This window comes from Gavialis gangeticus, unplaced genomic scaffold, assembly GCF_001723915.1.
Source record: "Gavialis gangeticus isolate Ggan-Ray unplaced genomic scaffold, GavGan_comp1, whole genome shotgun sequence".
Taxonomy (NCBI): domain Eukaryota; kingdom Metazoa; phylum Chordata; order Crocodylia; family Gavialidae; genus Gavialis; species Gavialis gangeticus.
This window is the reverse complement of record NW_017728992.1, coordinates 43,735,813-43,751,047: the sequence shown is the minus strand read 5'-3', so window position 1 is coordinate 43,751,047 and position 15,235 is coordinate 43,735,813. Positions and strand designations below refer to the sequence as shown.

The window sequence follows — 15,235 nt, the reverse complement described above, 5'->3', positions numbered from 1 at the left end:
GTGTCATGCTTTGCATGCACAAGCAGAATGCCTGTGATCAATCACCCAGCACAAAATGCATTATTTAACAGCTATGTGACAGCAGGCAAGATCAAAAAGAAATACTGCCACAAAAAGCTGTATACGCAAACAATCAAAATTACAGTATTGTCTCACATGATACACTCCAGCATAAAATATGTATCTTGTTTTTGGAAGGCAGAACGAAGAAAAAAAAAATCTTTTTATGCAGTAAGTAATGGAGCAGCATCAGCCAAGGAGCTGCGCCTGCTCATTGTTCTGCTCCCTACAAGTCACCTGCAAATTTTACTTTTGCTTTCACCTGGTAAGGCAGAAACTGCTCTTACCATATTTCTTGCATATTCTGCACACTAGAATTTCTAGCAGCTGTATTTTGGGGAGAAGTGTGGGTTGCATGAAAAAAACAGTACTTTTCAAACATATATTAAAAGGTCACTTATTTCCTTACCCCTTTCTTGGAAATACCTCAGATAGACAAATATGCCAAAGGCAGCCCCCCCCCCCCCCATTTTTTTTTAAATTTCAGATGGAATTTAGTGCTCCTGGAAAATATTGGGCCCTCGCCATTCTAACTGGTTGCTGTTGTATTTCAGCATGTTAAGGAAAGCCTACAGGAAGTGTTCAGTTCCTATAGCTCACACACTGCTGGCTTGTCAGCACAGCAAGAAGAGCCCGAGTGCAAAATTGTTTCCTGAAAGCAAGTCACTCCACGTACAGCAGTTCATCAGACTGGTCATTTCACACTAATAAGGCCCTTAACTCCAGGGCACCCACATTTGAAAATAAATAAAAAGGCAGATTTCGGTGTCAGTTAAGTTTTTGCTTCCATACAGAAGTGTATAAAAAGGGGCAAGAACCATTTCCTGCAGCAACTAACATTTAGCTCTTGCTTCTCCTTCAAATTTATCTTCCAACAGTGACAAGCAGGCGACCAAAAAACCCCCCACAAAGTATTCTGTGCGAATCCCAAGGTCAGTAAGGATGGGACACAGCAGGAAATGAATTATGAAGGATAGTGTGTCAGGCGGGCTCAACAGAAGGCGAAAATGGAGATCCTCTTATTTGCACCTATAGAAATTAGGCTAATTCAGTAAAACTGAATGCTCCTTTTGCTTTTACACTTTATACAAGACTCCTCGTACAAAGAGGAAATAGAACTTGAGTTTGAACCACCTTGGGAGAGAGCAGCATTATACTACTGTTCACAATGGGCTCCCCTCTGAAGAAAATTCCCATTGCTAAGGCACACAGAAGTTCCCAAGGAAACCTTAACTTGTACCTACTTGCCCAGGCCCTTGTATTACCTTAGTTAATAAACACGTTCAGTCCCAGGCAACATGTGAAAATTGACTTGTTTGCGACAAGGATGTGAAGTCAGGATTATTTTGAGCCAAGTGAATTGTTCAGTGCTCTTTCAGATTTGAGTCATTTGTAAAAGAACACCCAGTGCATTATCTATGGAAAAGGCTTCAAATTATCCTTTATTAATGTATTTCACAAACCTTCGATACAAGAGTGATTTGTGTCCCCATTGTTGGAATGGAATCTTCAGTAAATTAAATTAAAATTTTCCTTGAGCTGTGCATTACCCTGTTGATCTCATTAATGATACGAGTAAGCAATATGTTGCCATACATTAGAACGAGGCCAAGCAGTGGTATAAATCAATATTTGATCAAGTGGAAAAAATCAATTTCCCCCCTTATTTCCCCTCTCTCTATTGCCTGTAGCAACCTTTGAGGGAATGCTGATCAAAACTGGTACTGAAGAAAGTCTCTTCTCTGTATGGTCATCTAACTCATAGAGCACAATGGACAGCCTGTTCCATGTTCTGTTGTTACAAGACAAAGATCTCCACACAGTTTATCCTCCACTAGTGGACACTGGCCAACATTTTGAAGACAAAAATTAGACCAATTTACAGGATCTGAATGAAGAAATAGTTCAGCTCTTTCTGCCTAAAGCATGAAGACATTTTTGTCATGAAAGGCTGAACATGTATTAAATTCCAACTCAAAATGCACTGAACAACCCAAATACTAATTCTCTATTTCTATATTTTTACTTAATGTGAGTCTCCACTCTTCGCTCTCATTTGTCAAGCATCTTTTCCTTCCTTCACTGTTCCATATTACCCATTTGTTTCTGCCCTTTAACATCTCAGCCCTAAGGAAGTGAAGAGCGTGGAAAAATGAATCTAGGTTTTTTTTCTTCATCTGCCTCCCAATGTGTTCAATAGTGTTTTGAGTGAGGATAGCTGACAACACTAAATTAAATGCTGCTGAATGGGGGAAAAGCTAATGGAAATGAACTGTTAATCTTTCCTCCAGAGGATTTTATAAGAAAATCAGATTTCTTTTAGTGGGCTTTAGGAAACATCAGGCAATTTTTTTGTTCATTTTTGACAAAAGGTCCCTCTATTAAGTTTACCTTTGTAAATATCTCCTCCAATTTGAGAGAGCAATCCAATCTGAGAAATGTACAACTGCAGGCAACACCCAGACAAGCTCAGAGAATGTCAAGAACCTACCTTTTGCTAAGAAGATGCACCCATCTAGCTACTAAAACATTAAGGCAGACTCCTCATTTGCAAATTTCATATTTATTATAACAAAAATTATGACATGTTCATTTGTGCATTCTGCTTTAATATAACTCTTGGTATGTAAATGATCTACAGTAAAATGAGCTCTATACAATCATGCTGGTTGTGGCAGCAATAAGGAACACAAATAAAATGCGTCAGTAAAAGTAAGGGAAAGGAAAAACCAGACTGGAAGAAAAATGGGGTTTTTTATTATGGTCTAAGAATCACCTAAACCCTAGGTAATTTGTACAGCCACTCTGTCCCTCATGTAGGACGACATGGCCCAAAAAGTCATTTAAGAAAAAAAAATGTCAGTTTGTCAGGTTGTGTCCTTATGCCAAGACTACAAAACATTTTAAGCATCACTATACAACACTGAGCTATTTACAGTAATTTCCCAATCAACTGTTCTCTCAGAGAAAATTAGTGAATCTCAGTGACTTAAGTCACCTGAAAGAGTAAAGCAACTCCTAGGAGTTAGTCTCCATATTCTACAAATGTCTATCATTTTCAAGACCAGAAAAGCCTTTTTTTCTCTCAAAGAAATACAGTATTACAATATTACTTAATCATTTAGCACTGGCATACTGCCCTGCTTTCCAAACAAAACGAGCCTTTTTAAAAAATATTACATCATCATCATCTGTTTCTCTGCAATATATTAAACCTTTTGTATTTTTTAATTTTTTTTAAACACTTGATATGTTAGGGGGAAGTTAACTAGTTTAAATCTTAATGGTAAGATTCTCTAGAAGAAAGTCAGTGCATATTAAAAACTAACAAACAGAAAGACGCTGCAGTTATCTGTTGTGGCAGGATAGGGAAAAGGAAGTGTAGTTAAAACCCCTGCTGTATTCTGAGTCCTGTGCAGGTCCTGCACTTCACCTTCTTGTTTGTTAGTTTGTTTCTGAACAGTGAGCAGGCAGGGTCATAGTGGTGTATCATAATAGTCTGGCAGCTGGTCCAATGGATACTGTCGCTGCTGCTGCTGTTGTTCCTGGTGCTGTTTCATGATCTCCTTGACTTCTTCCTCAAGCTCTGGTGGGATAATAAACTGATCATCTGGATCTGGTTGGGCTGGGGCTGCAAAGTAGCCCCCAGTTTTTTTGAGTGGTGCATCTGTTGCAACTTCAATCAGGTTATGGCTCCTCTCCTGGGGAGCCACAGAGCCATTGCCCCGGCGGCGCCCAATCGTACCAGTGGCAGAAACATCTGCTTTCCTGGGAAGGCCGGACTCATCTTCATTTGCGCTGATGACAATGCCTTCATCGCTGGCTTCTGCAGGCACTTGGAGCAGCTGTTTCTCCTTGGTTCGACTGCAGTGGATGTCTACCTCTACCTCCACCCGGCTTCCATTGGTAAAGACACCCTCAATTGGTTCCTCATCATCACTGTCAAGGCCATTGTCAGAGAAAGCACTCGAGAAGGTGGCGCTGGACAACTGCCTTTGGAAAGAGTTGGACAGGCAGACTGGGTGAAGCATGCAGCGCTGCTCGCTGGGGTAGGCTGGGCTGTTTTCATTCATGGTAACTTGAGGAGGCTCATCTGAGGCTGTGGACCCCACCTCGCTGCTCATTTCAGAAGTGGAGATTTCGCTGCTGATCTCAGAGGCCATGCCACTACTCGAAGACGGCATTCCCAGAGCATCTGTTGGCCTGTCCTTAATGACCACATTCACTGACTGGGGGAAGATGCCTGGACTGGGAGGTGGGACTCCACTGAGTTCACAACAACAGAAGCTGTCCTCCGTCACATTGAGCTGAACCACCACGGCACTGATGCTGTCATTGCAGCCGTAACTCTGGGCCAAAGTGCAAAGCTTCTTTGCAGCTGCCAGGGCATCAGGCACATTTCTGACTGCTTCCACAGCCTCGTCCATAGAGAGGCTGTCCCATAGTCCCTTGCTACCCAGAATGAAGAACTCATCTTGTGGAGTCAAAGTAATGGACTGGACATGTGGACGGGGCACAACGCTGGGGTGAAGGAAGGTATAGCCCAAGATCCTGGTAGAATCTGTCACACCGTTTACTTTGCCATCCTGGAAATTTGTAAGAGAGAGAGACACAGGAAGTTGAAACTCTATACACATACAGACATAGCAATGCCATGCACCTGCATTGGCAAAGTGCCCATTTCCAAAGCACCTAGAGACGCTCCCTTTTGATAAAGGAACCAGGGTGGTGAGAAACAGCTTCAGTGCCACAGTGACGGGACTGAGGTTAAGATTTAGTAGACCCTAGCTGTCAGTCAGTCTCCTGCTCCTTTCTCCTACCCCCATATAGGAGTCAAAGACTTAATACCAGTTCCTTTCAAGACACCACATGAACACATCAGCTGCAAGGCACAGGACAACAACTGCAACAAATTGCCTATTTGACACCACAACAGAACATGCGATTGGGTCAATCACTAGCCAAAGCCTTAAGCTTCTAGGATTAGCATCTATGCTCTTGTCAGCCAGTGAGATCTGTCCCTCCAATCATATATTATCTTTCATATTACAGGGTCACACACCCACCACCCATCCCATAGACTCAGGAGTTGTTTTTTTTTTTGTTTTTGTTTTTTTGGTTTTTTTTTTAATAGCTTCTCTCTCATAGCTGGTACAATGTACAATTCAACTCAACCCAGCCCCTTGAAAAAAAAAAACTAAAGATAAAAAAAAATCTTTAAACGAAGCACGAGAGTCAAAAATAGCAGAACCTAAGTCTGTGTTCTTCAGTCAGCTGAGCTGTAGTGAAATATTTTACATGCCCCAGTTACTTCCTCTTACAAATGACATTTCCCAAGGGGAGAAATAATATCAAGTAATATCCAAAAGGGAAAACACTGTTAAAAGTATGTGTGCTTGAAAAATAAATTCCATCCACATTCCAAATACTAATATCATGCACTGTCAGGATAAACAGAGCAAGTGCCTAAACTGTGATGCATGCTTATCTGCCAGCCTATTAAGGGACTATCTGCAACCTCGCTAAAAATCGACTCAGGCAGATGAATCACAAAGGTTAGGATTTATAGTAATGTGGTCCAGCTAATGCAAGCAAAGACTATAACAGAATAACCAAAGCAGAGTAAATTACAAGCCAAGAAAAATGGATTCCCTTTTAAAAATCTAGAGAAAGAGAAATGTTTTTAGCGTTCTATATTACATGACAGCCTGAGAAAGTGATAAGCCAAAGTGTGTGAATCTGGAGAGATGTTTTAGAATTCAGAGCAAGAATCTCTTCCTTCACAGAAAAGCAGTGATAACTCCCTGGGGATCTGCATCACATTATGATGTGGTTTCCTTCAAGCTTGTCATGATTTAGACTAACTGTGATCTTTCCTTGGCAGGATTAGAGAGACTTATGTGTGTGCACAGAACATCCTTCTGTCCCCTTCCTGCCATTGGTAAGCTACAAAAACACTATTTATTCATATGCAACAGTTCAAGACGAAGCAAAGCTAAGCCGACAATGTTAAGCTTGAAGTCTTACAGCAGTGATGTAGCAGCACCCAGCAACCTTTTTTTTTTTTTTGGGGGGGGGGGGGGGGAAGAGGGGGAGAGTTGTTTGTTTAAGGAGGGGCTTTTCCTTTTCTCTGTCTGAAAAATCAGCCCTGTGGCTGTTCCTCGCTGGAGGAACAATAATTCTCTGTCCTTTCAGCAGCTCGTTCAACCCTGGATGAGCTCAAATTGAGCTGCACACTCTGCCACACAAAGTGCCTGCTGAAGAACAGCAACACAGCTAGTACTGGGATGGGAAAAATATGGTCTGTGGGCCAATCCGGCCCGCCAGGCCATTCTATCCAGCCCACGGGGCCCCTAAAAAATTTAGAAAAATATTTATCTGCTCCTGGCTGCCTGTCAAAGATGACAGGGGCAGTAGGACCTGGGGGGAGCCTCAGCAGGAACGCAGCAGCCCAGCTCTGCCCCACCCCTAGCCACTTCCTTGCTTTCCTGCCCCACGTAACTCCCAGCTACATGGGCCATGCTCCAAGGTCTGCCTATGCTGGTACCCCAGGGGTGTGTGTACATGTGTGTGCACACACTCATTGGGTGAGCCCCACACCCCCCATACACATGTACCCATACACCCCCTTGCACTACTATACACAGCACCCCACACCCCCTCACACAGCCCAACCACCCTTTCCCCCACAAACCCCATACCCACCCACACCCCACATATCCACACACACCCCCACATGCTCCCTTATCCCACTCCCACACCTATCCACCCCCCAGACACGCCCACAGCCCTATACCCACCCCCTCACAATATACAGGTGTAAAACTTCATTTTAAGCTATTATACAATCTCCTCTATGTACACTACACAAATATGTAAATCAGGACAAAAATATTTTTTGAAATCAAATTAATGAATGTTTTAAATCTTTGCTTTTTAGAATTTGGTATTTTTCTGGTTCTGAGATGACAAAACCCCTTGCTGAAAGGAGTACTTCTGGCAGCAAGGGGAAGGACTTGCAGTGGCAAAGGTCAGGGGTTAGAAGACAGGACTTCCAGTCACACAATGGCAACCAGGGGGTGGGGCACCCGCCAAGGGGTGGGGATACCCATGCAGCTCTCCACAGCTTGCCAAAACTGGGTACATGGTCTCCGCAGCAACAGCAACTAGACCAGCGTGGGCGGACCAACCTTTTTGGCAGGCATACCACAAATTGGCCCTGCACCTTCCTGAGTACCACTCCAATCCCCTTCCCCTAGTTGATCTGATGCCCTGCTTTCTGCTCCCTGCCTTATGCACCCTGAAAAACTTACTGCTTTTGTTTCTTCTCCTTGATAACCTGCCACCGTGCTGTCTGTCCTCTCTCCCATCTGTTAAGTGCCACACCCAGAGGCTGCCCATGCCACCCATGCTGCAGGCTGGTCACTCCTGAACTAGACCATGGTGACAAGTTTACAGGAAGGGGAAGATGAAACTCTAGCACCTGGACCATTAAGCTATACCTTATATAAAGCAGAAACATTACTAAAGAGTTTATTGCCATAAAAATCAGTCCCAAGGAAACTGCAGCTTCAATATTCCCTTTGGAGTGGCCTTACCTCTGTGATAATGGCCTTATGCTGCTTAATCCTCTTGAGCTCTTCTTCATAACTCATCACATAACACCTAGACAAAGGCAAAGGTTTTCCATTCCTACAGAGAACTGTTTGGCACTTCCCCACATTTGCTGAGGTTAATGTGAAGCATCCACCAGGGTCCATGGGATCATGTTTTATATGGCAAAGGACAGCAGAGCCTCCAAGTTTTTGTCCAGCAGTTCCAAGTTTTCTGGAATGTCAAAACAAAATTATGCTGGTTTGTGAACTGAAAAGGCTACATTAGAGGAGTACTAAGGAGAAAGACTTGAGATGATAGTTAGGCAACCCGAATCAGTTGGGAGTGTCAAGATTCACCGGGGCACGCACAGAAACTCTCCAGTACAGATTTTGACACTTAACACAGCACAGCAGGGAAATTATGTACAATTCATGGGAAACCTTATTAGTAAGAGAGAAAGATGCATGTCCTCAGCCAATAAAGTAATCCTTTCACTCCTGAGGCACTGACCCAGAGCAACTCTAGCTGCACAGGGCCACTTTCCTATCATTTCAGCCCCAATGCAGTTAAATGTATTTTACCTCATGCATCTCATCAAGCAGCCTTTAGGGAGATTTGGAAGGTAAAGCATTAGAATCTATTATTTTGAGAGCACAGGGAGTACAATAAATTTTACTGATGTGGAACATCAATCTCTAAAATGAAACTTAAAGTTGAAGACAATATGTTACAGTATTTCTACTCACATTAAGTAATTTTCAGAACATTAAAAAAGTGTCATTGCAAAAAGTGTCTAAATTAAGCAACTGAGAACACAGTTATTCCCATTTGAAAAAAAAAATCGTTTGTTAACTCAGTCACCAGTTTACAGATCTACTTGTGCAATCTACTAGCCCTGATCAGACACTCAGCTATTTCAAGCTGTCATTTTAGGAGTCTCTGGTTAAAATTCAAAGACAAAACCTGATCTAAGCCATCAAAATATTGTCTATTACTATTAAAACTAAATTTATTTCCTATTAAATCTTAACTTGCTTTTAACAACTTGATTTCTTTCTTTATCTGAAGATTGCTTCTATCCCTCCACGTGTCTGCTGTGCAGGCTTGCAGTTTTTAGCTTTCTCTGCAGTAACTGAAGAGTTGAACTACAGGGCCTACCTATAAGAAGATGGCTCTAGGATGTAGCACAGCATAGTGTGGCATGCATGCCTACTCTGTATGCCTCACACTCCAAAATGGAGATAATGGAGCTGCACAAGTGCAGTGCTGGGTCCCATACCAGTCACTAGCCCAATCTGAGGTGTACCAAGTGCACTGTGATTCACACACTGAATCATAGGATCCCTTGACAAGGTGAATACACCTGCTATGTCTAGTTGAGATAGATCAGCCTCTTGATTCAGACTGCAGAGGGGCAATATACAAGCTCTAATGCATATTGGCTTTTTTCATCTCAGGAGGGTCTGAGATACAGGAACACTGCACTGATATTTAACAAAGGTTTAAGCATAAGCCATACTATTTCTGGGTATTAATGATGTGCTAATAACCTATTTCCTGAGACCCAAAAGATTCTTGTAGGAAGACTGAAAGATGTATTATCAGAGACACAGACAATGGCACCTTACCGGTATTTTCTATACTTACATTCCAGGATTTTAACAAAGCTTTAAGTTTTGCTTCAGACAAATTCTGTCAAAGTGAGACAGTGTCATAATAAACAAGGAGAAGGGTGGAAGTTATTTTTTTGTTTCCTTGTGGAGAGGTGGCTCTGTCACCATGTATTTCTCCAATTTTCTGATACAGACCAGTTTCATTTAATCAGGAAGTGGTGTCCAACAAAAGATGCTACTTTTAATGTGCTAAATTTCCTGTAAACTATGTCTTCATTTTTGCCTCCCTCTACTCCCCCACCCTTTCCTTCCTGTTTGTCCCTTCCTCTCGATTCCTTTTCCTTGCTAGAGGTTATTCCAAGGCACTGGCTCTCAGACTGTCACGAGCAGTTTACACTGACTCCCAGAAAAGCAAAACCACTTACTATAGTTACCTAACTTTAGCATCCCACATTGTGAATGCTCAAGTAATTTCCTTTTAAGCTCAAGTAGGCACTTCAAGAGTTTGGATGCTTCTATTAAACACTATTTTGAGACCCAAAAATCATCCAAATTGGTGGGGAGAGCCAGAAATGAAGCTCCCCAGCATCTGAGTTATGCTGAAAGAGTTAGGACACAAGTCACTTCACTGCCTTAAATATTAGCCACTCCAAGCAGTAAGGGTTTAAATTAATCACATCTCAAAAGAATGAAATCAATTCCCATTCCTTGGTCACGAACACTTTATGTTGTTTCTTTCTTACAACTAAGGAGTCAAGATTCTTAAAATAGGGAGTGACAAATTTCCAAGAGAAGTGGTGCTGGCTCCTACCCTGGGGGTCTGGATGAACCCCTTGATGAACACCTTGGCGGGGTTGTTTGACCCCAGTACTCTTTCCTGCCATGGCAGGGGGTCAGACTTGATGATCTGCTCAGGTCCCTTCTGACCCTACCAACTATGAAACTAAGAAATAGGCAACAGTCAGGTAGCAAAATAATTTTAAAGGGGGGGGGAGGGGAAGAGGAAAGGAGGGAGAAGCAACAGGCACAAGATGGCTATAGAAAGAAAAAGAATTAGCAAACTGAGGATAACCTCTGCATCACGATGAAAGTATTGATCATGTACTCCTCTTCATTCTTTGTTTTCTGCAGCTCTTCTGCTAAAATGTCACTCATCGTACACTGCAGCAGGTAGGGCACTTCCACATTGCGGTCTCCATCAAAGACACCATACAACGCTTCCCTGTTGTCGCAGAAGTTATTGGCTGACAGTGCCGCGACACACAACCTAAAGAAATAAAACGTGGTGTGCTATTTACCAAGCCATTGTTGAAGGCTTTGTACTGTAGGACTGTTACAAATACTGCCCTATTCTCTTCTCATTGTCCTGACCAAAGTTCGTAGAATCTCCTGCTGTAAGCTTTTTATATAGCATTTGAAGGGACACTTTGCATGAAGGAGAGGAAGCAATGACGTTTATTTCCGTTGAACTCCAAAGTAGAAAGGGAGCTATGCAGAAGTTTAAAACAGAAAAAACAAACTCCCCTTCTCTCCCTCCCCCCCAACCCCACACACAACTCAGGAGTTTAGCATTACCCCAATACTACCTCTTAATGCACCGAGGGAGTACCTTTAGATATGAAAGTAGCTCAGACTTCCTGTTCAAGACTGCACATCTTTGCTAAGCTTTCCAGTTGCTGAGATACCCAAAACACCAGCTAACTGTGACAATGATGAGGGATCATGCCATGTAATGCTGGGTCCAAACTTCAACTGAACAGCTACCAGCAACAATATTCAGTCTATTCATCTGACAAGAAAGAGCAGGCCTCCACCTCCACAGTAGCTAGACCATTTCTAGACAGCAAACCCACCGTGCCCAGCAATGTACAGGCCTTTACATTGAGCCTGAAGCAATGTAACTGCATTTATGCAGCGCTACGGCAGGTTAAATGGCTGGCAAGGCTAATTAGTCCACTTGCCCACAGCACTGTGCCAAAGCAGCTACACTTTCAAACCAGGAGGCAGCCTGCTTGGAGATGAATGAAGTGTTGGAGAGAACCCCTGTTGGGTATGGTAAATTTATGGTCTAGACAGAGCTCAAGCTATTTAAGCCAAAGAGGTCTGGCCCAAGAGGACCCCTGTCTTGCTTAACTGCTTGCTCCCATACCAGGTTCTCAGCGATATAACATTATGAACACAGACAGCCAGGGATTCATTGCTGGAGCAGCTGCTGCTCACAGCAGTGATAATACAGATAAGTGCCACCAAGTGTGTTAGTTCAACTAGATTTCAGACCCCCCACTGATTCTTTTCTATGTTTTTTTTATGCGCTGAGAATAGGAGATGGAAATAGGGCATCATCATTTAAATTGTATCTGCTCCTCTCGCCCCTGGAGAAACAGTCACTGCTACGCAGTGTGATAATTGGTTTATTAGACCATGCATGTCACCACAGTGATGTGTACAAGCTTGCACGTGCTTGACTAAAAAACTGGGAGAACCCACACTGGAAGCACAGGAAGATTAAAAGGGGGGGGAAATTAAGAGACCAAGGAAAGGTACTTTATGGAATCACAGACAGTTATTAACATGCCAGGTTCCTGAAACATTAATTTACGAGGGCTGGTTTAGTCCTTAAAATGGACTGGTCAATAAGATTCACAGTCCGAATCATACGTTATCCAGAATATTTGCTTCGCTTGATGAACATGCTCCAGTTAAAAAGGCTGTTCAAAGAGACAGGATCCATTTAAAAAGCCATGGCACTGCCTCTGCCTTTGGGAGACAGGAGACCCAGCTGACTTTTCACTTTCACAAAGAAGGGGGCTTCTTTGTAAGAGTCCAGGCAGCAGAGTACCTCTTTGCTAATACCAAGTAAGAGCTTACTTGTTCTTAACTCCTGAGGCTTCAGTGTAACCATGGCTCCATACCGCTGGGGCTCCTGAAGCGTCACCGGCCGAGGGCTGGTCAATCTTAAAACAGCGGATGTTACTGGAACAAGAATGGAAACGAAAATTAATAGTTTAAGATGCCAGAGAGATTTAGCCAGCAATTGTAAAGGAGTAACAACATTAAGGCAACATTTAATTTACCCAGTCAGTCCTAGTGTGCAACTGTTTCAGGATATGAGATTTCCTCAAAAGGGGGAGGGGAAGAGGGGAGGAGGGAAGGGGTTCCTTATGAAGCACTCAAAGTTTGTTCTCTGTGCCTACAAACTGGTAAGGTGTGAAAAAAGTAGTCCAGTAAAGTTCTGTTTCATTTTGTTTTGCATAACTAGGCTTTCCTTTATTCAAGTATATGTTAAACTAGAACCTACATTGAATTTGTTACTAGCTTACCGTTATGGGACAACCTTCTTCCCTCCTGAACTTGTACATTTCTTATAGCCACATACTCTCTGGAATCTTTTTACAGAAAAAATTCTCTTCTTACAGAACACACACTCTGTAACCTTTTTTCCTGAATTGAAAAAAAGCTGCCCTGTCACTCTTACATTTAGGTTTTTGTCTGAACTAAAAGGTTTAATAGGGAGGTGTTCTAAAATCTTATAAAAAAAAAAAAAATCACTGCAAGCAAAAAACAAGTCTGCATTCAACTTCAAGTCTACACTTGAAAAATTAAGAGTTGCCACTCTCCTCCCAACAAGTGTGAAGCATTAGAATCTCTTTCAGTTGCTGGACCCTACCTCCTTCCAACTGACTACAAGAATAACCAACTTTTGTCTGCATTTCAAACTTAGGGACCAGTACACAGCCTAATACAGACTTGCAGGGGGCATCCATACCTGTTCATATATCCCTCTTTATACTGCATGTCTATGTTGGGGAGGGGGAGAACAACCATGCTGTCCCCCACTTTGACTGTTTTCTCTCTAAAAGCAGTTAAGCAAGTTCTCCATATCATATAAAACCCAAAAAATCCTAAAGGCCTGAGACCCTTCCATGAAAACAATGCATGTATAAAATAATAATGTATAATATAAAACAGACACAAGAAAGGTTTGACTGTTGACTTTAACAATACATTTTTCCTGCCTGTGAAGACTGTGTACACTAAAGTCTCATTAGCATTTCACAATCTACATGGCCTCAAAACACTTCCTCAGATAAATAAAGGGCTGTTGTGTCCAGTTTACAGTTTCATCCTAGGCTAATAAATAAGTCAGGACATGAACTTGCTAGAGCATATCAAAAGCAAACTCTGCACAAAATATAAAAACTCCTGATATTTAAGTATTAGATTGTGGACTTCACAGCCTAAGTATCAAAAAGGCGGCAAACTTCTTAAGTCTATTAATCACCTATTAGCGGGCACCAATCAAGAAACTAAAAGTGATCCATTCAGGAGTAATGCTCATTGTAATTCTGCATAAACTAGGAAAGAACAGTCTTTACAACAGATAGTAAAGTGTTTCAAACTCTGCACTTGTTTTCCAGGAAGTGGGATCTTCAGTCTGAATGGATTTCTGAGAACTGAATTGGCCATCTCTTTGCCCTCTGCCAAAAACAGGCCAAAGACCCGACTGGCATTTAAGCGGCAGCACTTAGTGCTGGAGAAATTCCAACTCCCAGATTCAAAAGGTGCACAAAAGGAAGAGGAGCACTCATTAAGAATTATTTGCATGTTTGCTGCAAGTTATGAAAGAAATCTCCACGTTTCAGAATGGCAATTCTATTAATGAGCAATTAGCATTACTTCTTAGTACATAAGTGACACTCAGAAAATAAAGGCCCAGTAGGTCTTTGTCACAACCAGTTCTGAATTCAGAAGCTTACTTATACGCCAGCCTCAACCAAGACGGTTAGCTAAGATGGGGGAAGTTATCTCAGTGCCCAGTTTTCCTTTCACCACCCTCTCCCACAACAGATCTAGATTTGTTGAAATTTATTTTTAAATTCTGTTGGGGGGTGGGGGGGAGGAGGGTGGACAGGGTCCTGCACTCCCCCAGAGTGGTCATACTGCACACCTTAGCTCTTACATTTCTTTGGCGCCTAACTATCCTTTTTTCACAAGCCAGAGATGATACCTGATTAGTGGCACTTGTAAGTCACAGTCTGCCCAGACTAGACTGGAATTCAGTGATCCCTACCAAGCAGACACTAGAAATAACAGACATGGTTTTTAAGTGATTTGATTTTTTATGAAAAAAATCCACATATGCTATAGAGAGTGTATACTGAACCTCTGCTGCTTAAAGCATTTAAGTTCAGTATTCTCTATAGCAAAAATGGCCAAGGAGTAAGGTATCTAGGAAAAGCCAACAGAGATCTCTCAGCACCTTTACCAAACTGGCATATGGGAAGAGACAGACCGACATAGAAGGAGCTATTTGTTGGTTCTTCCCTCAAGCAGACTTGCTACTAAAAACCTTTGCAGTAATTGTAACACAGATGGCTCCAGGAAGGCAAGGCAACACCTGAAGAAGGCTCAGATGCTGTCACATATATATTTGTGCAAACCATTCACAAGGGGAGAATGCTGTGCCAAGCTTTCCAGGCACCAATGGTGATTTTCTCCTCTCAACTGAAACACGTTACAATTAAATACTTCTACCACTGAGGGCCACACTGTGTTTCAAATTCAAAACTGATAAAACTCACCCATGAAAAGATGGTGCCCTGCCTCTTGTCACCATCTTGGGTCCAGAAGTCCCACCCCCTAACCGCTGACCTTTGCCAGAAAAAGTCCCTCCCCTTGCCCCTGGAAGTACTACTTTCAGCAAGGGGGTTTGGCATCTCAGAACCAGAAAAATACCAAATTATATTCTACAACTCAAACGTCTACTACAACATGCATTAATTTGATTTCAAAAAATATTTTTGCCCCAATTTACATGAGTTTCCATAGTGTACATAGAGATGATTGAACAATAGCTTAAAATGAAGTCTTGCTCTTGTATATTGTGAGGGGGTGGGGAGCATGAAGGGTAGGTATAGGTTTGTGGGGGTCCGTGGGTGTGTGTGTATTTTTATATAGATATAGAT

The 15,235-nt window shown here is 42.3% G+C and overlaps 1 protein-coding gene across 1 annotated transcript in view; it reads right to left on the bottom strand.

The window, feature by feature from the left end:
* Window positions 1-2,607: 2,607 nt before the first annotated feature.
* PHLPP1 (PH domain and leucine rich repeat protein phosphatase 1) overlaps window positions 2,608-15,235 on the bottom strand; it is a 269,023-nt gene continuing 256,395 nt past the window's right edge. Inside the window, exons 15-18 of the mRNA XM_019518523.1 lie at window positions 12,138-12,242; window positions 10,342-10,536; window positions 7,659-7,887; window positions 2,608-4,646 (exon numbers count right to left, since the gene is read on the bottom strand). Coding sequence (XP_019374068.1) covers window positions 3,537-4,646; window positions 7,659-7,887; window positions 10,342-10,536; window positions 12,138-12,242 — 1,639 coding nt within the window. The 3' untranslated portion in view covers window positions 2,608-3,536. The remainder of the gene's footprint in view (window positions 4,647-7,658; window positions 7,888-10,341; window positions 10,537-12,137; window positions 12,243-15,235) is intronic.